At 31.4% G+C, this 24,691-nt stretch overlaps 1 protein-coding gene and 2 long non-coding RNA genes across 9 annotated transcripts; 2 read left to right on the top strand and 1 right to left on the bottom strand.

Moving 5' to 3' along the window:
- Window positions 1-141: 141 nt before the first annotated feature.
- On the bottom strand, window positions 142-1,858 carry LOC121218606 (uncharacterized). Its single transcript, XM_041096081.1, has one exon. The coding sequence runs from the start codon at window positions 1,734-1,736 to the stop codon at window positions 183-185; it is 1,554 nt and encodes a 517-aa protein (XP_040952015.1). The 5' UTR covers window positions 1,737-1,858; the 3' UTR covers window positions 142-182.
- An 11,504-nt stretch (window positions 1,859-13,362) lies between these two features.
- On the top strand, window positions 13,363-13,682 carry LOC107903371 (uncharacterized). The gene is made up of 2 exons (XR_001685783.2): window positions 13,363-13,515; window positions 13,600-13,682. It is a non-coding gene; the product is annotated as an uncharacterized lncRNA (long non-coding RNA).
- Window positions 13,683-18,137: 4,455 nt separating this feature from the next.
- Window positions 18,138-21,928, top strand: LOC107903370 (uncharacterized). 7 transcript variants are annotated; one of them, XR_001685779.2, is made up of 7 exons: window positions 18,138-18,361; window positions 18,549-19,379; window positions 19,642-19,786; window positions 19,873-19,977; window positions 20,056-20,366; window positions 20,541-21,415; window positions 21,573-21,928. It is a non-coding gene; the product is annotated as an uncharacterized lncRNA (long non-coding RNA). The 7 variants fall into 7 exon arrangements; XR_005915083.1 differs by having other exon boundaries at window positions 18,143-18,361; window positions 19,270-19,379; XR_005915081.1 differs by having other exon boundaries at window positions 18,143-18,361; window positions 19,253-19,379.
- Window positions 21,929-24,691: the final 2,763 nt, after the last annotated feature.

The raw sequence follows: 24,691 nt of genomic DNA, 5'->3' as shown, positions 1-24,691 counted from the left end.
CGAACCTCGTTAAAATTCTGGTGTTCTTTACTATTTATTGTTCATATTTTTGAATTTGATTGTAGTGATTTATTGTGCTATTAAATTACGATAGAGGGATATTCTGGCTAGGAAAGACTTGGTACTTAAGTGATCCTCGTGATCCACCTCTCTTTCCTGGGAATTGAACTTAGTGTAATTTTTCAGTACAATAATTTTACTCTTTCACACGCTTCCGCGCAACACCGATCTTCATTTTTAAAGAAGAAACCACTACAATATCGATAGCAAAAGTCACATTCCTTGAAGCTTTCGAAATTGAGGGTGGCATTGCTTTGACGAAACCAATGTTGCTTGATTCTTGGCAATTCAGCACAGGTTTTATGAAGAAAAAAGGGGCATTCTGAACAATAATAGAAAATATTTGAGATAGGTAGCATGCACCCATCACATTTTCTATCAATTTCCTCCTCCATCTTGTCTGCTAATACCAAGCAATGTTGATGAATGAAATGTTGAATCTTTGTAGCTTCCCCAGCTTCATTCACCTCAATAATACGAATGATGGAAGACTGCATAGATTTTTCTTCAAGCTCCTCACATTGCTTCTCTTCCTCAATTACCTTGTACAACCTTTTATCCTCTAAGACACAATTCACATGGACAATGTAATTGCAACCTGGCTTCCTACAAGAGTAACTCCCACACTCTAGTCTCACTTCTTTGAAACAAATCTTGCAATCTTGCCTTGTAAGATCTTTAAGAAAATATTTATGAAAAATGCAGTGATCATGTCGGGAAAATTTGATGATGCGTGGGAGTGAAGTGCAATCCTTATGGACCATGAGGCTGCATGTTGAACATATATATGAAATACAATTTCCTTCAGTGCCACATGCATCACAAATGAATGAATATTGTCTCCTAAGTAAGGTGAATGGATGCTGATGATGACTTCTATCTTCAACAGTAGACCTCGGCCAAGCACATTCAACATTGATGTTAAAATGGCAAAGAGAACAACCATAATAAGGTCCGGAATGTTGCTTTTGGCATAGGTTGCACAAGTAATCACTATCACTACGGTTAAGAATAAGAGTGTGTAAGCGATGTGTAAGGTGATCAATTTCAGTGGGTAACTCATCAAGGCATTTCTTGTGAATGATAAATGAATCTGTTGAAACTTTTTTCAATAGACAATCAAAGCAAACATATATAGCATCTGTCAATGGTTCATGACACCAGGAGCAGCTGAATCTTTTGAATACATCTATGGCCATGGGACTTTCAAAGAAGGTCAATGGATGTTGGTGGATATCATGTTTGGATGGTTGGTTAAACTTAAATGAAGAAGAAAATTGATCACATTTGATGTCAATGGAAAAATAACACCCATGACATTTATAAAAAAACATGTTACCTTTTTCCTTGCATAATGCACAACCATATACCATGACATCATTTTTGAATGGCCTTTGTCGAAGAACAAAACCTGCGTATGAGTGCTTGGGATGGAGAGGGTGATTAGGAAGGTAAAAGGGTGCCTCTGCACATTGCTTGTGAAGGTGATAATTGCAATGAATACAAGTGAAGCATGGAGCTGAAAGTAGTTCCCCACATCCATCGCAGTGAGCTTTGAGACCTTCATTGTTGTGCTCTGCCACTAACACCAAGGGATGTTGCCGATGAAAAGGATGCTGAATCTGTTGCATCGACTCGTCTTGACTCTCATTCTCATTCTCATTCTCGTTTTTCATCTGGATTAATTAGTGTGGTTGTGAGAAATAAAAAAGATGAAGAGATGGTAGCAATGAAAGAAAGGCAGAAGAAAGGAAAGAGTGAAAAAGAGAAGGATAGAAAGAGGTAGGAAATAAAGAAAGAAAAGAAGGGTGAAGATGGTGGAAGGCATTGCAATTCATATTTAATAAAAAAGAAAAGATGCCAACTTTCTTCTATTTCATATCATTCCTTTTTTAAGAAATAGTTACCACTCATGATTCCTTCTTCTTCTTTATAATATTTAAGGAAGCATGCCTTATTCTTCACAACTTAACAATTTTATTCTTCAAATAATTTTATTCTTTATATAATATTTTGTAAATTTTATTAACAATTTTAATTATTTTCTATATTTTTAAATATTTTAAAGTTCAATAGCTCGATTGAATGCAAATATATATATAAGGGCTTAATTTTTTTTTGGGGAAAAACTTCAAGGAATTTTAATAACCCTTTAGCCTTAATTTTTACATCACAGTTAAAAAATTACAATGCATATGTTATACTCAAAGAATTCAATCCGAAAACATAAATTTTCTTAAAAGAAAAGGCAATTGAATTAAAAAGTAAAGTTTATATGTCATAAAAATTCCGAACAAAGTAAAGCATTTCTTCAAGAATAATTATTTGCTTTCTTTATTAAAGTAAATTTTGTTCTTTTCTTGCAAATTAGGCAATTACTTTGGATGGGTCTTCATCATGCCATGAATACATGGACAGTAATCCACAATCATACCAAATTGTTATCTATATATTCTTATATATCTAATTGGTCCATCAATTTAGTTTAACGATTAATGTGATTAAAGAAGAAAATATTTAATTGATTTTTTATTAACGGCAAGAATTTAATTGGAAACCAATTAAATCGATAAGCTAAAAACAATTGCACATTGCATTGATAATACACATTGCATTCTTAAGCGAAGAACGTAGGTTTAAACCTTGAAGACAATATTATTGAGAGGCAATCATGAACCGAGAACATGAATAATAAAACAAACTTGAAAAATAGTAAAAAAAATGTGTCATTATTTATGATACTAACTTAATTATTTTAAATATTTTATTAACAATTTTATGCTTTTTATAATATTTTGTAAATTTTATTAACAATTTTTTATATTTTTAAATATTTTTTCATAATTTTAAAATTTTATTTTTTGTAATTTACATATACTTTTTGTTATTTTAATAATTATTAATGTTTTTTGGCAATTTTTTATAATTTATATACTTTATTTCATTTATAATATGTTTTTATATTATTTTTTGTACTTTTATATCATTGTTAAAAAAATTTAATGCATCAAGCGTACAATATACTTAAAGAATTTGATCCGAAAACATATCAATTAAAAAAAACACAGAATTTCATGAAAGAAAAGGCAATTAAATAAAAAAGTAAAACTTGTTCTTTTGTTTTATATGCAAAATAGATTGTTGATGGGTTTAAGATTACATAATGATGCATTGATGGCAAAAGGAATTTTGATGCTCATATGATATAAATGTAGGAAGTAAGGTATATGCCAAAGTGACTTATTTGAGATGTTGAAGTTTCCAAAGCTTATCTCTTTAATAATAAAAATTAAAATTAAAGTACTATGGTTTTGCTTAATTGTAAGCACAAAGATTGTTAGTTTTGGTAATTAAAGGGGAGGACTACCAAACTTAATTACATAATCATTAATATTCTAAAGAGTAAGAAATGAAGAATTAAGAGATGATTTTATAATTTAAAGACATATATGTCATTTTTCTAATTTTCTAATATGACATTTCATAATTTGTTTATTAATGAATTAAATCTCTATTGATTATATGATTAATATATTGATTTAGTAAGTTAAAAAAAATATAAATCGAATATTTCAAAATTAAATATGTTTCTTAAAATTAATATATATTGAACTCTTAAATAAAGAACGTAGGTTTAAACATTGAAGACGACATTCTTGAAAAAGATAGTCATGAACTCAGAAAATAAATAATAAAACAAATAAAAAAATATCATTGTTTATAATGATAACTTAATTATTTTAAAATACTTAAGTTTTGAAATTATCCAAATATTCATTTCAAGTTTTCCAAGAAAATATGTATATATGGTTTATAAGTTTTGGAAAACATTCAAAACCATATTTATTAATCCAATATTAACCATACTTAAAATTATTATTCTATAACTCTTAAATTAATAAGAACAATGATAGAATGTGCTATACATCAGTGATCATCATCCTGAGTTCTAGATAAAACCCGGGCCACCTACCCGTGCCTAGGGGTGAGCATTCGATCGAATCAAAAATTTTCGAGTTAATCGAGTTTTCAAATCTCATTTTATCATCCTAACTTTATTTGAAGTTTTCTCGAATCGAGTCGAGTGAGATGGAATTCGAATCGAATCGAATTGAATATATTTGTTCGAGTTAAATTTTAAAAAATAATTTTGGGTCATTGTAACCACTGTCACCCATTGTAATAAAATTTATCTACCTTAATCAATTTTTTTATTAACTTTCATCACCTCATAATTTATTTGTTAATTTTTATATATTGGTTAGACTTGGTTGTTTCAATTATCTTCACTATGTATTTTGGAATTAAAAATATATTAAATGTAAAAATATGATTTTTTAATAAAAGTTATTTTAAAAATAAAATATGAAATTGATACCAATATAAAATTTTAACACGCATATTTTATGACATAATTAATAATTCAATTTTAATATAAATATTTAATATGACTAAACAATTCAATAATATAAATAATATAAAATGTGAAATTTAATTTAATAATATAAATAGTATATATAAATAAAATTATTACTATTTATGTTTAGTGATTTCTTTTGGGATAATTTTGATTTTTATTTGAGAGCAAATGGTGAGAAGTAAAAGTTTAGGGGGAAAATAAAAAATTTTGGGGAATAAAAGTTTGAGGAAAGTAAATAAGGGGAGTAAAATTTTGGAGGGAAAATTTAAAAAAAAAATTAGAAGGGGGAGGGTTTGGGGTAGATGGGAGGTGGGATGGGAATGAAATAAAAGTTTTAGGGGAAAAGTGGGAGGAAGTAAAAATTTTGGGGGAAAATAAAAAGTTTTGAGGGTTTTGGGGAGTAAATTTTTGAGAAAAAGTAAATGGGAGAGTAAAATTTTGGTGGGAAATGAATTTTGGGTAGATTGGGGGGTTGGGAGGGGAGGGGAGTAAAAGTTTTAGGGGGAAAGTGGGAAGGAGTAAAAGTTTTGAGGGAAAAGTAAAAAGGTTTAGAAGTTTGGGGTAAAAATGTAAAATATTATAATTTGATATTCGAATTATTCGAGTTATTCGAATTTGAAAACTCAACTTGATTCGAACTCAAAATTTGAAAAAAAAATTTGAGTTGATTCGAATAACTCGATTAACTCAATTCGTTTATCTCGAAATTCGAATTTTTTTTCGATTTTTTCGAATCGAATCGAGTTTTGCTGACCCCTACCCGTGACCCGAATAGGTCTCACCAAATGATTGAATGCAAGGCAAACCACGAGAGGGTAGTAGGGGAGTTCGCAAATCTAGCTTGCAAGGCGAGCTCGCGGATCCAACTTGCATGAACCGAGTAAGGGTTGCGACCCCAATTCGCATATACCCAAGATGCTAGCTGAAGGCCCAAGGTGTTCACAAAAGGAAAATCACATGTTCTGCAAGCGACCCAGAGTGAAACATGTGTCTAGTGAGCCTAAAGACCGCTAAGAATGTTAACCCCAGGAATAGAGAGGAACGCGTACACTACAAGCAAATCTAGGACAAAACACGTGTCCAACAAGTCTGAAGCCCGTATGGAATGTCAATTATAGAAACGATGGAGTTAAGACAAAATAGTAGAGTCAAGTCATGAAGTTGTGATAGTATAAATACTCAAATGCTCCTATTGACGAGATACGAAAAAAAGAGTTACTTCAAAGAATGTAAGCTTTATGTTTTGAAGCCTAATTATTTTAAAATTTGTTAAAATTTTCCACTATTTGGTCTTTACTCGATTGAAATTTTCTTTTTAAAAAAAAAAAGAATTAAATGTCCACCACTAACAGCATAATAGTGATTAATTCTCTTATCACAAATATTTTTCAAATAAGTAAACGGTTGGTCATAAAATATAATCTATTCCCATATATAAGGATGAAACCCTCAACTAAGTTCATATTTTTTTTATTATAAAATAAAACGAAACATAATTGCAAAATTATATTTTAATTAGACTTCCGTGCTCTTAAATCCTCGACTAACTAACTCTTAAATTAATATTATTAGCAAAAAAGAATATTAATTAATTCATAACACATAAGTCTTAAATCCTCTTAGACCATCCATTACTTTCTTTCATTTTCCCACCTAACTTGCTCTACAATTTTCGAAAATATTAATATTTGTAATCAATTACAAGGTTCAAATCCTCTTGAGATAAACAAAGATATAGCAGTAATTGTTTGCAGTAAAGAATAACAGAACTATAAGTCATAGTATGCATATTTCATAATCCAAAAAAAAAAATTTGTCCTTGATTTCAAGCCTATTTTTTTTATCTAAATCTTCTCACGACTCTTTAGGTCGAATTAAGTAGCTCAATCCATAATCAAATCTAATTGTTATACAAAGAATGTTATAGGTCTATTTTAATGCTTTTGAGCGTTGAATAAAAAGCTGGATCAGAGGTCAAACCAGAGTGACCTCCGAGTCACTGATTCAGATGGCTGAATCAATTGAACCGAATTATGCAGTCAATATAAATTAATGTTAAACATATTTTGATACTTAAAAAGATAAGCAGATGCACACCCTTACCTGACACATACCCGCATTTATCATTTACTTCCAAGCCTGAGTAGCATAGGTTTTAGTCAACTTGTGTCAATCAAATCTTTTTTCCTCATTAAAACCCTACTTTTTGGTGCTATGCATAAGTTTCTTGGATCACCCTGTTTCAGCCACTGTTCCGCAACATAATTCCTACCAATTAAACTTTGATGCAACTATTAAACTAAACTATTCTTACAATGACTATAAACTTTAGAATTCCTTACTTTTCATGTTCTAAAAACTCACGGCTAGTGAAGTACACCAGCTGACTGATCTTTTCACCTTATGTCTTCTTGTATGGTCAGTGTTATAGCCCCAGTCATTGCTACTAATAAAAGTCTACTGGGAACCAAAACCATGACTAAATAGTGGGTTTCCATGTTACTTGGACTTGGGTGTGAGTATTGAATATGAGCATGCATCAAACACAGTTGTGTTCATTTTTTAATTTGTTTTTACATGTATTTGGAGAGTTATTGGAGAATTGTATTCCCCATGGCCATGATTGGATATGTGTCTGATGTCAGTGTCGGACAAGGGTACTTAAAGAAAAAAAAAGAAACAGTTGGAGGAGCAAGGGAGTATAAAGTAAATGCCAATGTTTCCAAATTAGTCCAACCTTGATAGTAGTAGTAAAAAAAGAGTATTATCATTCTGACATGCTCTGGGTATGGTATAATACCACAGGCTTGGTTTAGGGTTGTGATCTCACCTCACCTGTTCCTTTAGCTAGTCTAGATTAACCCGAAAATGGAAAGCTAGTCTGAGTTAGTTGAACTTTGTTGAAGTTTTTGTCAAAACCGCTGCCTATGGAAACTGAATGGGTATATTATTTGTAAAAAGTAAGAAACTAGTTAACGCTATGTTTCTTTGATTCTTCATTTTTGTTGAAGTACTTGTGTCCAACGCATATTTGGACATTGATGTGTGTGGATATGATTCTCCAAGGACCATTCAAATACATGTAAAAAGTCAGGAATAAATCTCAACATACCCGTGTCAATCCCAAACCTGTATCCTACACTTAAACCAGCTGAGTTTTGGTAAGATAGGTTCATTTTTGGTACATGGTTTAGTAAACCCACTAGTTTGTTTCATTGATTGATGCAAGTAGATGTGTCCATGGGCCAGGTGGGCAGCGCTGCTCTTGCGCTGCTCTTGGACAAGTCTAATTGCCAATAATAAAGAATGTTTACTTGGAATGATTTAAACGGTTATCTATATGTAGTTTTCTATGTTATTAAATGTTGAATAAGTGAACTCACTCGAAAAGTTTATGCAAAAACCCAAATTGTTAGTTTCAAATATTTATGTATTTTTATTCCTCAGACATTTGATATTATTGGGAATTATCCATATTTATGGAAAATCAAAGATATGGGTATCAAATAATAGAAAGTCAAAGATATGGGTATCAAATATTGGAAAGTCAAAGATATGGGTATCAAATATTGGAAAGTTAAAGATATGGGTATCGAGATATTGGCATAATAAAATCTGAGATATTTGCAATATATGGTCCCTAATTGTAAAGTGACTTTGCAAGTTGATCCCTGAACCTCAACTATAAATAGGCATAACCATCTCTCATTCTGTATCTCAAACTTGCCATTCTCTACTTAAGGCATTATTTTCTCTCTCTCTCTTTGTAAATTCTCACTTGTATTTTGGAGTGAAATATATTTGGTAGTGCCCGAGGACGTAGGCAAAATTTGCTGAACCTCGTTAAATTCTTGTGTTCTTTATTGTATGATTCTGCATGAATTGTGTGTGTGATTGTAGTGATTTATTGTGCTATTAAATTACGATTGAGGGATATTCTGGCTAGGAAAGACCTGGTACTTAAGCGATCCTTGTGATCCACCTCTCTTTCCTGGGAATTGAACTTAGTGTGATTTTTTAGTACAATAATTTTACTCTTTTACACCCTTCCGCACAACAATTGGTATCAGAGCTAGATTCGTACTTGGGGAATACGATCGTTCACGGCACTGTTCACGTACTGTAGTTGGGATTGAGGAGAAAAAAATGGAAAAGTCATCGTCAAAGACTACTGTGACCAATGCGAAATTTGAAGTAGAGAAATTTGATGGTACCAATAATTTTGGTATGTGGCAATGTGAGATCCTGGATGTCTTATGTCAGCAAGAGCTGGATATAGCCCTTGAAGAAAAACCTGACAAGATGGATGACAAGGAGTGGGCCAAGATCAATAGACAGGCATGTGGAACAATTCGCCTATGTTTGGCCAAAGAGCAGAAGTACTCTGTCATGAGGGAGACATCAGCAAAGAAGTTGTGGGATACACTGGAAGAAAAGTTTCTAACAAAAAGTCTTGAAAATAGGCTTTATATGAAAAAGAAACTTTATCGATTCACGTATGCACCCGGTATGTCGATGAATGACCATGTGAACTCATTCAATAAAATTTTAGCAGACTTGCTAAATTTGGATGAGAAATTTGAAGATGAAGACAAGGCATTACTGTTGTTGAATTCTCTTCCTGATGAATATGATCATCTTACCACCACATTGCTTCATGGGAAGGATACAATCACATTTGATGCAGTCTGTAGTGCGTTGTATAGATCTGAGACTCGAAAGAAAGATAAAAAAGATCACAGAGATACAACTACAGAAGTCTTAACAGTAAGAAGTCGTTCGCGCAGCAACAAATCTGGTAGAAGGAGTAAGTCCAAAGGGAGACCTGCCAAAGATGAATGTGCTTTTTGTCGTGAGAAAGGGCATTGGAAAAAGAGTTGTCCTAAGTTACAAAAGGGTAAAGCTATTTCTGATGCATGTGTTGGTTGGCATGGCAATGGCATGTCATATAGATGAGTGGATTTTGGATTCGGGATGTACTTACCATATGTGTCCTAATAAGGACTGGTTTTCTAGTCTTAAAGAACTAGAAGGTGGAGTTGTTTTTATGGGCAATGATAGCGCTTGTAAGACAATGGGAATAGGTACAATCCAATTGAAGAATCACGACGGCTCAATTCAAGTCTTGACAGATGTTCGCTACATACCTAGCTTGAAGAAAAATCTTATCTCATTAGGGGTCCTAGAATCTAAAGGGCTCACAATCACTTTGAGAGATGGATTACTAAAGGTAGTAGCTGGGGTATTGACGGTGATGAAAGGCACAAGAAGGAATAATCTGTACTATTTAAATGGAAGTACAGTTATTGGATCAACATCAACAGCTTTTACGAAAGATGCAGATTCAGAGGCTACTAGGTTATGGCATATGCGATTGGGACATGCTGGTGAAAAAGCTTTGCAGAGTTTGGCAAAGCAAGGCTTGTTGAAAGGTGCAAATTCTTGCAAATTGTAATTCTGTGAACATTGTGTTCTGGGCAAGCAGACGAGGATAAAATTTGGTTCAGCAATTCACAATACAAAAGAAATTCTGGACTACGTTCACAGTGATGTGTGGGGACCTACTAAAGTGGCTTCTTTGGGAGGTATGCACTATTTTGTTACTTTTGTTGATGATTATTCAAGAAAAGTATGGGTGTATCTAATGAAAAGGAAAAATGAAGTTTTGGATGTATTTCTGAAATGGAAGAAGATGGTGGAGACCCAGGCTGGTCGAAAAGTCAAACGACTTCGATCAGACAATGGTACTGAGTACAAGAATGATCCATTTCTACAAGTATGTCATGATGAAGGTATTGTACGACACTTCACTGTTCGAGATACACCACAACAGAATGGGGTGGCAGAACGTATGAATCGGACTATACTGGAGAAAGTTTGATGTATGTTGTCCAATGCTGGATTGGGCAAAAAATTTTGGGCTGAGGCAGTTACATATGCGTGCCATCTAATTAATCGGTTGCCATCAGCTGCAATAAATGGAAAAACTCCTATGGAGAGGTGGGCTGGTAAACCTGCTATTGATTATGATTCTTTACATATTTTTGGTTCCCCTGCATATTATCATGTAAAAGAATCTAAGTTAGACCCAAGAGCAAAGAAAGCATTATTCATGGGTATAACGGTGGAGTAAAAGGATACCGTCTCTGGTGTCTTGATACAAGGAAAATAATTTTCAGTAGAGATGTGACTTTTGATGAATCAACCATGATGAAGAACAATGATTCACAAAAGGATAACACAACCAGTGGCACTTTGCAGCAAGTGGAGCTTGAAAAGGTTAATGATGATCCAGCTAATATTGAAGGAACAAATGATGAAGAAGTTTAGACCCAAGAACTTCTACAACAACATGATTCAATTGCATATAGAAGGCCAAGAAGAGAGATTCGTATGCCTGCTCGCTTTGATGATATGGTGGCCTATGCACTTCCAATTGCAGATGATGATGTTCCTTCTACTTACACAGAAGCAAGAAGTAACTCTGATAGTGTAAAGTGGAAGCAAGCTATGAATGAAGAAATGCAGTCTCTTCATAAAAATAGGACTTGGGAGTTGGTGACACTACCTAAAGGAAAGAAGGCAATTGGATGCAAATGGGTATATGCAAAGAAGGAAGGATTTCCTGATAAAAATGAAGTTCGATACAAGGCTAGATTGGTAGCAAAGGGTTACGCTCAGAAAGAAGGAATAGACTACAATGAAGTATTTTCTCCAGTTGTGAAGCATTCGTCTATTCGAATTTTGCTAGCCTTGGTTGCGCAATATGATCTTGAACTAGTTCAGCTCGATGTGAAGACCGTATTTTTACACGGTGATTTGGAAGAGGAAATCTATATGACTCAGCCAAATGGATTCAAGGTTGCTGATAAAGAAAATTGGGTTTGCAAACTGACAAAGTCGCTTTATGGATTGAAACAATCTCCAAGGCAGTGGTACAAGCGATTTGATCAGTTCATGAAAGGGCAAAGGTATACAAGAAGTAAATTTGATCGTTGCGTGTATTTTCAGAAGCTACAAGAAGGATTTTTCGTATACTTGCTCTTATATGTTGATGATATGTTGATAGCATCTAAGAGTAAAGTTGAAATTGAGAGATTGAAGACTCAACTCAACCTTGAGTTTGAGATGAAAGATCTAGGTGAAGCTAAGAAGATCATTGGCATGGAAATATGTAGGGATAGAGCTCATGGCAGAGTTAGTTTATCTCAGAAGCAATATTTAAAGAAGATACTACAGAAGTTTGGCATGAACGAGCAGACTAAAGCTGTAAGTACCCCGTTGGCTTCTCATTTCAAGCTTTCTGCACAACTATCTCCTTCGACAAATACGGAACAAGAATACATATTACAAGTTCCGTATTCTAATGCAGTAGGTAGCTTGATGTATGCAATGGTGTGTACAAGACCCGACATTTCACAGGCAGTTAGTATAGTGAGCAGGTATATGCATAATCCTGGAAAAGGACATTGGCAAGTTGTGAAATGGATTCTACGGTATATTCATAAGATCATGGATATTGGATTACTGTTCAAGCAGGATACTACACTTGGTAAAGGTGTTGTTGGGTACGTTGATTCTGATTATGCCGGTGATTTGGACAAACGAAGATCAACCACTGGTTATGTGTTTACTCTTGCTGGAGGACCAATAAGTTGGAAGTCTACACTGCAGTCTACAGTTGCGTTGTCAACCACAAAAGCTGAATACATGGCTGTAACAGAGGCTGTAAAGGAAGCTATTTGGTTACAAGGTATGGTTAAAACCTTGGGATTGGTCCAGGAGCATATTAATGTGTATTGTGATAGTCAAAGTGCTATTCATTTAGCAAAGAATCAAGTCTATCATACACGTACAAAGCATATCGATGTACGTTTCCACTTTGTGCGGGAAATTATTGATGAGGGGAAAATTCACCTTCAGAAGATTAAGACTGCAGATAATCCCGCAGATATGATGACCAAGGTGGTAATAACAATCAAGTTCGAACATTGTTTGAACTTGATCAATATTCTGCATGTTTAACAGTTGAAGAAGGCACTATCAAGTGTTGTTGACAAAGGCAGAGAGAATTGTGTGAAGATAAGATTACTCGAATCAAATCTTCAAGGTGGAGATTATTGGGAATTATCCATATTTATGGAAAATTAAAGATATGGGTATCAAATAATAGAAAGTCAAAGATATGGGTATCAAATATTGGAAAGTCAAAGATATGGGTATCGAGATATTGGCATAATAAAATCTGAGATATTTGCAATATATGGTCCCTAATTGTAAAGTGACTTTGCAAGTTGATCCCTGAACCTCAACTATAAATAGGCATAACCATCTCTCATTCTGTATCTCAAACTTGCCATTTTCTACTTAAGGCATTGTTTTCTCTCTCTCTCTCTTTGTAAATTCTCACTTGTATTTTGGAGTGAAATATATTTGGTAGTGCCCGAGGACGTAGGCAAAATTTGCTGAACCTCGTTAAATTCTTGTGTTCTTTATTGTATTATTCTGCATGAATTGTGTGTGTGATTGTAGTGATTTATTGTGCTATTAAATTACGATTGAGGGATATTCTGGCTAGGAAAGACTTGGTACTTAAGCGATCCTTGTGATCCACCTCTCTTTCCTGGGAATTGAACTTAGTGTGATTTTTTAGTACAATAATTTTACTCTTTTACACGCTTCCGCACAACAGATATATCTTTTGCCCAATCTATTTATTGAACTGCAAAAAGTTTCAAAATTTTCAGTATGCTGAATTTTGGTTCTTTTTTTCTGTGATGGATTTACAATTGAAATCCATTCTAGTACTTGAGAAGCTTCGTTACGTTCTGACTTTGATGCTTCTGTTGGCATTCAACAGTGTATTGTTGCTTTTGTGTTTGCAGATTCTGGATGTAGCCATTTCTCTTGCAAAAGTTACAGATGTAGACAGAACTCTTGGAAAAAAGGATGTGGCGTTTGATGGATTTCAAGAAGGCATAAAATTGTTAGAATATTTGACACTGAAATCCGAAGAAGCCGGTCTCGAGCCAAGGGTAAGGTTTCTCCTCAAATGCAAGTTTTTAAGCTATAATTAATCCCCAGAAAACGGGTTTCTCATGTTCGTTTTCATTTTCCAGCGCCTTTCAGTGCTGGCGTTCCTCAAATCTGAGCTTGAAGAGAAACAGTCTGAGGCAACTGCAAGCTCTGTATCCTCATAATGCAAAATAACTATGAACCAAAATAAAGGAGCCGGTTTCTGTACATACAGAGGCTCTAGTTTGCCGACTAATGAGCACTGCCCGGTTCTGAAAAAAGAGACAATCTGTTGGTGTTAGGAACAAAGAACAGACAAGTTGACTGAGACTTGAGCAGCAAGGCTCGATTCTTGCTGAAGAAACAACAGATTTTCAAGACAGAAAATTGAAAAGAAAAGCAAAGAACAATGGAAAGTATTGGAACAAAAAACTAGTTGAAATTCATTCAAAAAATGATTAATGGCATAAAGCCAATACAAATACCAAACATGAGCTGGTCAGCATAAGTAAAATCAACACCTAAAACACTACCTAACTCCACTAATTACATTGTAACTTGAAAAACCTTACTTGCACACATAAACAAGCTGATTTTTCTTTGATGTCAGCTTCTAATACATCAAGTACATTTTGTTTTGTTACAAACTAAGCTACAAACATTAGTTCAAAAACAACAAAATGAAACAGCAGCATGATTTGCTGCTGAAGCTTCACTTGATCGAGCTGTTCTTGGCTCATCAGAGGGCAGCATGCTGGCCAACTTCAACACAATCCCTGTAGATGTGCCAGTGCCAGTGCCAGAGCCAGAGACTAGTGAATATTTGGTTAATCCTTAGAGCAGAAGTAGAAAGTCATGCTTGAATTTCTCTGTTAAATGTCACTTTTAAACTTGAGTTCGGGAGTCGGTTACGCACGAGAAAGGGTTAGCACTCTCGTAACGCCAAAAATTGATACCGAATTGATTATTTAATATCTTAGTGTCGAAAGTTTGAAAAGATTTTAAAATACGATCCTTGTATTTAAAAACTTGTATAAATCAAATTATACATTAAAACCCTCTCCTTCAGAGAAAAGAAAATGTCACACCCAATGCGTTAGGGCGTGACATTTTATATCATCAAGAATGAGCTTGTCAAAAAAACTCAAGCGATAAAATTTAAAAGGATATTCAATTATTTAAGTCAGACGAAGAAATCGAGACCCAATACGTTAGGGTACAATTTCTCAGAATCCCAAACATTGAATATTACCTTTATTTTTTAGGAAAATCTTCATCTCGAGAAAATAATATATCATACCCAATGTGTTAGGACATAACATGTTGAATTCCCGAAAATGATTTTTGTTTATGCATTTTGAAAAAAGTATTCTCGATTATTTAGGGTTAATTAGGAAAATTAGAACCCACTACGTTAGGGCTCAATCTTCTCAAAAATTCCAAATATCGAATATTACGATCTTGAAAGCCTTTGAACAAAAATGGTTTTAATGTTTTAGTGAAATCAAACATATTTTCTTTAAAAGTATGATAAAATGTTAATATACAACACGAAACAAATACTTTAATTTAAATCATATATGTATATATATGTACAAAGTATGTACATATATAAGTATAATATATAAGTAGATTTTGAAAATATATATATGCATATATTAAAACATATATATATAAGTATACATATAGAAAAACATGAAATACACAAAAACACTTATAATAATTCTAAAAAGGGTACGTGTACATTTTATTGAAAATGCATGTATATGAGCATGGATTATAAAATAAGGAAAATGTATATGTATTATAAAATATAAATGTATATATATACATGTATATAAAAAATTATGAAAATAAATAATATATAATATGCACATGTATTTATAAAAAATATATGCATATATATTATAATAAAAAATGCGTGTGTACATGTATGAAAATAATAATAATAATGATAGAAATAATAAATAATATAATAATAAGGATACAATAACAATATCAATAATATTTTAAAAAAAACTAAAAAAACTAAAATGACAAATTAAGGATTACATTGAAAAATAAATAGAGTTTAAAGGCCGAATTTAAAGATAGAAAACACTAAAAGAGACTAAATCAAAATGCGCACAACAGGAGGAGGACCCAAAGGGAAATTAATCCCATCCTCCAAAACAAATTCGATATCTATATCCAACTTAGATCCACCCAATCCACAATAATATCGAAAGTGTGGAATGAAGGCAGGATTAGAAAATCTCTTACTCCACATGAGATCTATATATATCCAACTTAGATCCACCCAATCCACAATATTGACGATCCATGCTTTTTCAAGGACATTAGTAAGTAGGCTATGAATGAATCTTAAAATTGAAAACCATTGTGGTGAGTGGATCTGCTACTTCAGACTTGGTCTGTTAATACATATGACTCACTTTTGGGGCATGTTGATGGCCAATGTGCTTCAGAGACCCCAACGATTATCCGCAACAACAGCGGCAGCATTGAACTACAATTTTGTTCCTACAAATAATTGCTAAGATGCCCCTCAAGTTTGTCAATCTGTTCAAAATATTTCAATCTGATACATATAACATAAAGTTTTTGGAGTGCTTGTTGTCGTTTAGGTGATGGGGTTGAATGAAACAAGTTTAAGCAGACGCTCTTGTCATTCAGTGAATAATCTTTGCTTAGTTCCTTTTAACTTTTATTTACTTAATAAGTGGTACTGAAAGCTCATGAAAATAAATAAATAAATAAAATTTGGCATAATAACTTACTTTATCCTCCAATTTTATTAAAAAAATCATTTTAATTTTTCCTCTTTTTTAAGCTCTTCAACTTACATTATTCATTAATTTACTTTAAAATAGATGGAAAGAGTTAATGTCTATTAATTTTTACTGATGTGACATCTACGTAGAAATTCATTTCTATGTCATATAAATAACTAATTAATTTTTTTTAAATATTGAAAACAAATCTTATTCATCAATTGTTATTCATAAAATAAAATAAAATAAATTTAAGTAGACATAAGTGATAAGTGAAGAAATGTAGCTGATTGCAATGGAAGAAAAAGAAATGAATTAGGGTGTCCAATTAAGCCTGTGGTAAATGTACCAAATATTGAAATTAACCTTATTTATAATTTTTAATGGTTGTGTATGTTAATTGGACCATACATTTTAATTATAATTTTGGAATTAAGATGTGGGATCAAATATTGAAATTAACTTTATTTATAATTTCTTTATTTATGAATTAAATCTAAATATTACTATTTGAATCCAAAATAATAATTATCCAAATATGATTAATATATGAATGTAATAAGTTAAAAAATTAAAAATAATTTTTAAAAATGTAAATCTGATCATTCAAATCCAAATATGTTTCTTAAAATAAATAATTTATTTAGTATAGAATTACAATTTGTAGTTTAAGTATATCATACCAATAAATGTTGGGTGTTGTGATAAGATACATTACACTCTTAAGAGAAGAACGTAGGTTTGAACCTTGAATGTGATATTATTAAGAGAGGCAATCACAACCCTAGAACATGAACAATAAAGCAAACTTGAAAAATAATTAAAAAAATGACAATATTTATAGTAATAACTTAATTATTTTAAATATTTTATTAAAAAATTTATGCTTTTTTTATAACATTTTTAAATTTTATTAACAATTTTAATAATTTTCTATATTTTTAAATATTTTTCATAATTTTACAATTTTTATTTTTTGTAATTTTAATAATGATTAATATCATACTTTTTGTTATTTTAATAATTATTAATGCTTTTTTTAAAAAAATTTTAATAATTTTTATAGTTTATATATTTCATTTCATTTATAATATGTTTTTATATTATTTTGCACTTTTATATGTTTTTATAAATTTATAATATTTTAAATTTGTATGTATTTGTATTAGTTGTATATACATTTTATTATTTTTAATATAAAATATCATATTTCGTTGCCTAGCACAATCTTAGTGTGCCACGTGGCGAAAATAAGCCTTAAAGATAGTTATTGTTACTCTTTAACAATTGACCATTAACTTTGACGATTAAATGATTTAATAAATTAAAATACGTTCAATAGCTTAATCAAATAAAAAAAAAGAAGTATAAGGGCTTAATTATTTTTTGAAAAAATTCAAGGGCTTTTAAAGATCTTTTAGCCTTAATTTTTACATCATAGTTAAAAAAATTTTAATAAATCAAACGTATCATACATTAAAAAAATTTCTTAAAAGAAAATACAATTAAATACAAAGTAAAGTTTATATGTTATAAAAAAATTTAAATAAAGTAAAGCATTTCTACAAGAATAATATTTTGCTTTCTTTATTAAAGTAAAAATTGTTCTTTTTTTTTACTTTCAAATTAGGTAACTACTTTGGTTCTTTACGGATTTAAAATTATTTAATCATACCATGAATACATGGACAATAATCGAAAATCATAAATAAATAAAAAAACTATTATGCTCGCATGTTTTTCTCGATTAATTCACCCATCAAGCTAAATAAGATGCTTTGCTTTTGCTAATTAAAAGGGAGGAGTACAAAGAATTTAAATACCAAGAATTTTACTTTTGCTCATTAAAAATAAAAAAATTAAAGTATTGTGCTTTGATTAATTGTAAGCACAAAGAAAGGAAGCACATGTTTTAAATTTTTCTACCCTATTCCCTCCCAGACTCAATCCCTTATTCGATCATCCCCCTTCCCCTTCCTAATCCCTAATTCCCTTCCCTATCTGTTCTTATTTCTTAAAAAAGAAAACCCCTAGCATTAAGTGTCGCTCACCACCTCCACAGCTACACCAGTGACCTCTAGCACCACTACCTGTACGTCCGTCTGCCCATGAATATAATTGTACATGCATTAATTTATTGAATCATCATTGCATAATGCGTAATATGCTATTATGCTATGAATTAAATATTTTATTGTTTGAATAATTATATATAATAATTTAAAATTAGTCTCATGCTGAGTTGTTATAAGTTCATTCTTCTTCTTTTTTTCCTTTAGGTAACGCAGAAAATTAGTACTCAAAATGGCATGGAAGGAATCTCAAATTAACAGCTTATTTTGCTTTTATTTAAAAGTTTCAGTAGAGTTTTCTTAATCGTTTATTTTTGTGTTTGTAATTATTAATTATTTCGTAGGTTTGAGATTATTTAGCTTATTTATTTAAAGCATGATAATTAGTTAAAACTATGATATTTCTTTTCCCTGCATGTTTTTCGAACTATGTTCTCCTTGGTGCTTGGAATTTGCTTTGTCAGGATGTTTTGAGCTCTTGTTCTCTATAATTTTCTTGATATCCTTCTTTATTCAAATAAAATTGTGATCATGCTTTTTAGTTTGGTCAAAGGATGTAGGAGTAGTTCGACCAGTTTGATCCCTTCAACCCAATTTGGTTTTATGCTCGTGTACGTGTGGCTTGAAAATCTCTGTTTTGCGCATGCGCATGTGCATGTGCATGAACAATTAAATCTTAGTTATTACAGATGGAGAGTTCAATGTGATTCAAACTAATTTCACCCATAAGTAGATAACAACTTATTCAGGGGAAACATTAATTTAGTTTGGCATATCCTTTAAACGATCTCAACGTTTTGTACACCTTTGTTACTCTGTATTTCTTTATATGTCTTTGTAAGTTGTAACATCAGGTAGACTATGCATGTGCACCTGAGGAAGTTCACCAGCAATTCCAATCTTGTGATCAGAGTAACAATTTTGACAGACAAGTTTGGTCAACCCAAAGGATTCGGCTATGTTGAATTTGTTGAAGTTGATGCTGCTCAAAGTGCTCTACTGTTAAATGAAGCAGAATTGCATGGTCATCAGTTGAAGGTTTGTAACTTGATCTACATGTGGAATATTACTTCATTAAATACAACCTACATGAATACAACCCTTTATTATAGAAACCAGCATACGGCATAAATTATTAGCATGATGGGAAAATCGACAAATGGTTCACTCATTTTATCCTGATTTTTCTTGTGCAATTTTGGAGGTCGGGTTCCTTCTCTGTTTACTTTGCATTTCTACAATTAGCTTCATGGATTATGCTCACTTAATATTGCAACTTAGAGTGGTTTTATGGCTTCAGTCTGTTTTACTCTGTTGAGTATGCATCGGACATGGGTGTCCCACATGCTTAATAAAAAGATGGACTTCTGCAGCCAATAAATTGGAGCAAGCTGGTTTTCAGAGTATAGCATGTATAACATCAGGGCCTCAAACTGTAAAACCAGGTTAAACATCAACTGCTTGCTGTTGTAATGACCGTGGTTGTGATGTATGCAAGGAGCAAAGCATGAAATAGTTCTTGTTTTTGCAGGTATATTTGATTCTGTAGGTACAACTAAGTTGCAAGATGCTGGCAAAGCTGGTTTGGTCACAATTCAAGGCAAGAATTCAGCCGTGCTTGGAACTGCACACATTTGTTAGTGATTCAATAGCCATAAAAAACTTCCGTTGAAGTCCTTTTTCTCTTTTAATCTAACCTCATGAAATGGCGCAGGCGCATATCCGTTTATAACTTTGTTCCCAGATCAAGCGGAGAAGCTACTTCAGATGGGTCTTGCAAGGTAGCCATTGCAAAATGAGTCCGGGTTATACTTTACCCAACTAACATCCGAGGCAGTCCAAAATGATTATACCACCAAGATTTGACCACCAAGATGATTCCTTACAAAATTGCTTTAGTCATCAAGCTGCCAAATGATTTTATCGGCTCTCTAGGAGACCAGCTCGTGAATAGAGATGGTGTGTCTAAGATCATTAAGCATCTCTTCCCAATCGAAGATTTCTTCTAAAGACAAGCCTCCAAGAGTAATGGCCAAATCTCTCATCTACTGGATAATCATGGACTGCAATGAACTATATCTTCTCATTTATCTCTCTTTGCAATGAACTATATCTTCTCCTTTATCTCTCTTTCTTTCTTTGGTTTCAAGATTTCACTACGGTTATAAATAAATTGTTTCTGATATTTGAATCTTGCAGGCTGCACCAACTAGTCCCTCTAGGCCGGCTCTTGAAGCACCAGCAAGAACACGATCAAGGGTTAGACAGTTGTGCTGAAGTGTCAGATAATACTTTTCTACAGTTGGTTTGAGAGTTGAGAGCATAAAGCATAAAATTTGGTTATCTGATTGGCTCTCTGATTAATGACTTCCAGCATCCTATTTAAATTGCCAGCCATATAACTTATTTCATTGCTCTAAAAATGTCAAAGGTACAATTTTTTTAGTTTTTTTTTTCTTTATTAGCAACCTAAACCACGATTTTAACAGCAAAAGCAATGTGTTGTGTCAAAGGTACCTTTTTCTTAGGATGTTCTTAGCTTCTTCTTTATTGCTCTAAAAATGTAATATATTTATTAGTTTGAATAGGTGATAAATAGTGAATCTGTCTCGGGTGGCTCTGCTGCATCTGTATCAACCTGGGAATGTGTTGTGTCACCTGGGAGCGATCCTTGTGGAAGCGTGAGGCAGACATTATTTTGCGGCCAAGTTGGCTTGAAGCCTGATTGCGCATAAAAACTGTTTGATAAAATGCTTAAGAAAAGCTAGTGTCTATTGCTGCCTGACATTGTTCAGCTCAGAAACTTGACATATTAAGTTGACAATTTTTTATAAGAAAAATCTTTAGGCTTTCATTCTTGCTAATACTTTGATGACTGCAAACCCATTCTTAATATCTAAACTGTTTATAACAACATATCTAGGAGTTTTGTTTGGATTGAATTGAGGAAAATGCTTTTCTAATGTTTTCCTAACTTTGAAGAAATTGGATCGGATTGGAGAAATACAGAAGCTCGTCCTGAAGATCCAATGCCTATCTTGAGCTCGTTGAAGATATTCTCTTAAATAGGATCGGTTAGTTTCAATCCTGGAATTAGTTTGTCTGAACAATAAAGACGTTAACATAGAATAAGTAGAAAAATATGCTTTTGAGGTTTGATGCTAGCAGGAGAAAAGCTTAGCCAAATGGAAGAGGCGAACGAGTCTAACTCCGGCATTGTTTAACATGCAGATTTGAAAGCTGGCAACATGAGAATCCGGACTGTTTGATGTTGGAACCGGTGACAATCGTTATCTTCCAAATGGAGTTGTGCTTGGTGAGGTTATATTCTCGGTTTAGTAAGGGTGTGATTTAGAGGGGATAGCTAGTAGCTTTAAGCATTTGTATTCTGAGAGTAAGTAGATTTTCATGTATTTAGAGAGTCGTCGGATTATCGTATCCTTTCATTGGAGACTTGTTGGATCTTTGCTTATCTTTGTGTAATCATGCAACTCTCTCTACGTAATCCTATGTTAAATGTTAGTAGCTTTGTATTAGGGAGTGAGTGTCGAATATTCGATATGTTGGATATGAATATGTTTCATTCATCGTGTTCCTAAGTTATGTGAATTATATTTTTATATTCATGTCTGAATATGAGTGGTTTAAGATCGTCGGATATGATTAGACGAGAGATCAAAATGAGAGAACCTGACTAACGGTATCAAAATACATAGTATTTAACTTTTTCCAGTTTAAACTATTTGCCATTTAAGTTTTTATTCTCATACTTAAAATTTATTGATTTATTTGTTTTTATTGTAATATATATATATATTGAAACAGTGATGTGGGGTTGAAATAAGAAATAAGAAAATGTCAAAATAATTGGTAGTGAACCTTAATATAATCAAGAATCACACCTTTAAACTATAGTTGGCATTGTATTCCTATATGATTTTATTGTAAGCATTTCTTCAGACATGCATTTCATATATATATATATATGATTCGATGAAATCAAAAGCTGGTAATTGGTTTGATCCAATTCTAAAAATATTGATAATGAGAGTAGCCCGAATAATATACACCTTGTGTCTAGAGGATAATTTAATCATTTGATAATAATAGGTATAGAAATTACCCATGATTTTCTATTATTATATATAAATCATTTTTTAGGGGAAGCAGGTTGAAATTTATTAAATTATTAGTGAGTTTATATCATTCAACTTTAAAAAAATTATAAAATGAATATTGAATTATTCTAAAGTTTTCATTTAAGTCACCTAATTATTCAAAAGGTTTTGTTAAAACCCTTACATGTATGACTTTTTTGTTCGCATTCCATTGTTCATTTTTCTTTTTGTAAAACAATTTTAAACATGAATCAAAATCTAAACAACATAAAATATTCACTTTAAAATAAAATTTGTCCTGTTTTGTCACTCTAATTCTTTTTTCAATTTAGTTATTCTAATCATTGCCGTTAAATATTTCGTATATAATTTAGAAATGGGTGCATTCACTGATTTTCTATCAATCTCTATTTCTATTGTTATATATAATTTTTTGAAATATTTTTAATAAAATTACATAATGAAATTAAGATTAAACTTTTGATTATTCATATAAAAAATTTATTTTTTAAAATTGTCCAATAAATGTTGAAAGAGTAAATGATAATTAAATCAAATACTACTTGAAAAGATATCGAAGAATTAAAACGTAATAACTTGTATTTCAGCATTTTATAAAAAATATTTTATACGGTAATTTTGAAAGATTTAATACATTTTACTATTATAAAAAAAACTCAAAAAATATTTATATAAATAAATCTAAATAAAAAATATTAAATTTATTATTAAAATTTTAATTTAGAGGGTGAGATAGATGTCGCAATACAAAGAAGAAAATTTGAAAAAGTCTAGCTTAGTATGCCACTAAAGTTTGCAAAATTGGACTAATGATCCAACTGATCAAATCACCAATTCTTGATCCGGTCAATTCGACCAATTCATTTAGTTTCATTAAATAAATTATTAAAAATTTATAAAAAATAATATATATAAAAAATTCAATTCAATCTAATCACGAATCCTGAACATGCACAATAAAAACAAATTAAAAATTAATTAAAAAATTATCATTATTTATAATTATAATTTAATTATTCAGTATATTTAAGTTTCGAAATAGTCCAAAAATTCATTTCAAAACTTCCAAGAAAATAGCTAACTACTTTATAAGTTTTATAAAACATTCAAAACCATTTTTATTAATCTAATATTAGCCATACTTAAAATCATTATTCAGATTAATAAGAAAAATAATAGAACGTAGGCTTTATGTTTTGAGAAACTAATTATTTTAAAAAAAAATCAGAAATTTTCATATTTGTTAAAATTATTTAAAGAAACTAAGATATCCATCATAAGCGTAACAACAATGATTAATCATCTTGTCACGAGTATTCTCTAAAATTATAGACGATTGATCACAGAATGTAATAAACTCCCTACCACATTCATGTTTTTTATTAAATGAATTAATAAAAATATTTTTATTAAAAGAATTAAAACTCAATAACTTTTATTTGAGCATTTTATAAAAAAAATATTTTTATACGGCAATTTTGAAAGATTTAATTCATTTTACCATTACAAAATAAAACTCAACAAATATTTATATAAATAAATCTAAATAAAAAAATATTAAGTTTATTATTAAAATTTTAATTGAGAGAGCGAGATAGATGTCACAATACTAAGAACAAATTTTGAAAAAGTCTAACCTATTATGCCACTAAAGTTTGCAAAATCGGACTAATGATCCAACTGATCAAACCACCAATTCTTGATTCGGTTAATCCGACCAATTCATTTGGTTTCATTAAATAAATGATTAAAATTTTATAAAAAATAATATATATATATTTTCAATTCAAAATCCTGAACATGCACAATAAAAAGAACTTAAAAAATAATTAAAAAATTATCATTATTTATAATTATAATTTAATTTTTTAAGATATTTAAGTTTTGAAATAGTCCAAAAATTCATTTCAAAATTTCAACAAATGATTAATCATCTTGTCACAAGTATTCTCTAAAATGATAGACGATTGATCACGGAATGTAGTCAACTCTCTACCACATTCATGGAAGTCCATTTCAGAAATTGGTGGCTTCTAAAACCCATAAATCAATACTGTTGAAAATAATTAAATTAATTAAGATAATTTAAATAAGAAATAATGCAAATCTTACAAACCCAAACAAATCATAGATGAATCCCAAAGTAATATTGAAATCAAATCATAACAAAGTAACAATGAAACCAAATCACACTTAGAATTCGAGCATCCT

Source organism: Gossypium hirsutum, chromosome D06, assembly GCF_007990345.1.
Source record: "Gossypium hirsutum isolate 1008001.06 chromosome D06, Gossypium_hirsutum_v2.1, whole genome shotgun sequence".
Taxonomy (NCBI): domain Eukaryota; kingdom Viridiplantae; phylum Streptophyta; class Magnoliopsida; order Malvales; family Malvaceae; genus Gossypium; species Gossypium hirsutum.
The sequence above is the reverse complement of the archived record's forward strand: the minus strand, read 5'-3'. Positions and strand labels throughout refer to the sequence as shown.